The sequence below is a fragment of the Perkinsus marinus genome (assembly GCF_000006405.1).
Source record: "Perkinsus marinus ATCC 50983 genomic scaffold scf_1104296971202, whole genome shotgun sequence".
Classification (NCBI taxonomy): Eukaryota; Perkinsozoa; order Perkinsida; family Perkinsidae; genus Perkinsus; species Perkinsus marinus.
The window spans coordinates 1-1,266 of NW_003202166.1; the positions used below are offsets into that span (position 1 = coordinate 1).

A 1,266-nucleotide genomic window follows, 5' to 3' on the forward strand; every position below is an offset into this window, starting at 1 on the left:
AGACATACCATTAAGACCGAGGTTATCCGTGAGCCCCCTCCAGCAATCAACATCGAGGAAATCCTACGTGAAACAGCATCATCAGTTGAATCATCATCAACACCGCCCTCGTCCCCGCCGCCTCCCAGCGAATCGAGTACTGGGATGCAGTCGGGTCCGTACCGATGGACAGCAGAAGAGAATCAACGGTAATAAGGCTGTATTACGCTATCGCGAGAATCAATAAAAGACTGCCCTAGTGATATGAAGTATATTGCACGGCTACTGCATATCACCGCGAATATCGGTTTTTTCCACTGAGTATAAAACCACTTCACGTAAAACGGGTTGTGAAACTCCAAGGTGTATGGATTTTGTAAAAATGCGTGTTTGTATACCGTAAACTGCGATAAAGTACTCGAGTATTATCTTAGTTCGACAATATCATGCTCCGGCCAGTAAAAGGGATATAGAAAGAGATAAATATACAAATATAAATGAAAAAATTGTCAAATGTGCACCACGAGATCGTTAAACATGATATGAAAAACACTAGTGAAAAACATTTCTCACGACTACTACATAGGGCGAATGTTGCGCTTTTCACGGAGTTGTACGCCACTTCACGTAAAACGGGTTGTGAAACTGCACTAAAATTGTACTACTTAGTGAGTAAGGACAAATGCGCAGCCTTGCTTAGAGTAGCAAAAATTATGGTATTCATGTTGACGGTATAAATAGGAATTATATAACACTGTATAATGTTCCAATTCATCATCGAATTTTCAGATTCGTAGATGCAGTAGGTCTCTATGGACGAGATTGGCAGAAAGTACATGCACATGTTGGAACGCGAACTCGCGCTCAAATACGGTAAAATGCTCTTCGTCGTACAGCGGAGCGAAGTTTTTTTTCTGTGGTAGATCTCACGCCCAGAAGTATTTCCAGTCACTAAACCAACAAATGGCTGCTATCGTTGAGCCGATCAGCGAAGCAGAAACACCTTCTGGAGAAGCTGAGGCGAACTCTGTGGAGAAGGGAGCGGCAGTCGCGGAAAAGGAAGAAGTTGATACCACACGAATGTCAACGTAACAAATGATATTTACGTACAATACAATGTTAATTACTCGGAGTCTCATCAAAGAAGGAGTTGTTTTGGTTTTAAACTCAATTTATGTTAACCCCCGAGGCTGATGACTCTGACAAAAATTAGAGCAGCAGACTGATAGTCTCGGCCGACTTACACCATCCTAAATTGCGGAGCAGTTTTGATCAATTGCTTACTAA

General features: G+C 42.2%; 1 protein-coding gene across 1 annotated transcript; it reads left to right on the forward strand.

Moving 5' to 3' along the window:
• Nucleotides 1-902: 902 nt before the first annotated feature.
• Nucleotides 903-1,067, forward strand: Pmar_PMAR018913 (hypothetical protein; the record flags this gene model as incomplete). The annotated part of the gene is made up of 1 exon (XM_002767080.1): nucleotides 903-1,067. A coding segment is annotated over one exon (165 nt), but the record flags the coding sequence as incomplete, so codon positions are not given.
• Between the last annotated feature and the right edge of the window lie 199 nt (nucleotides 1,068-1,266).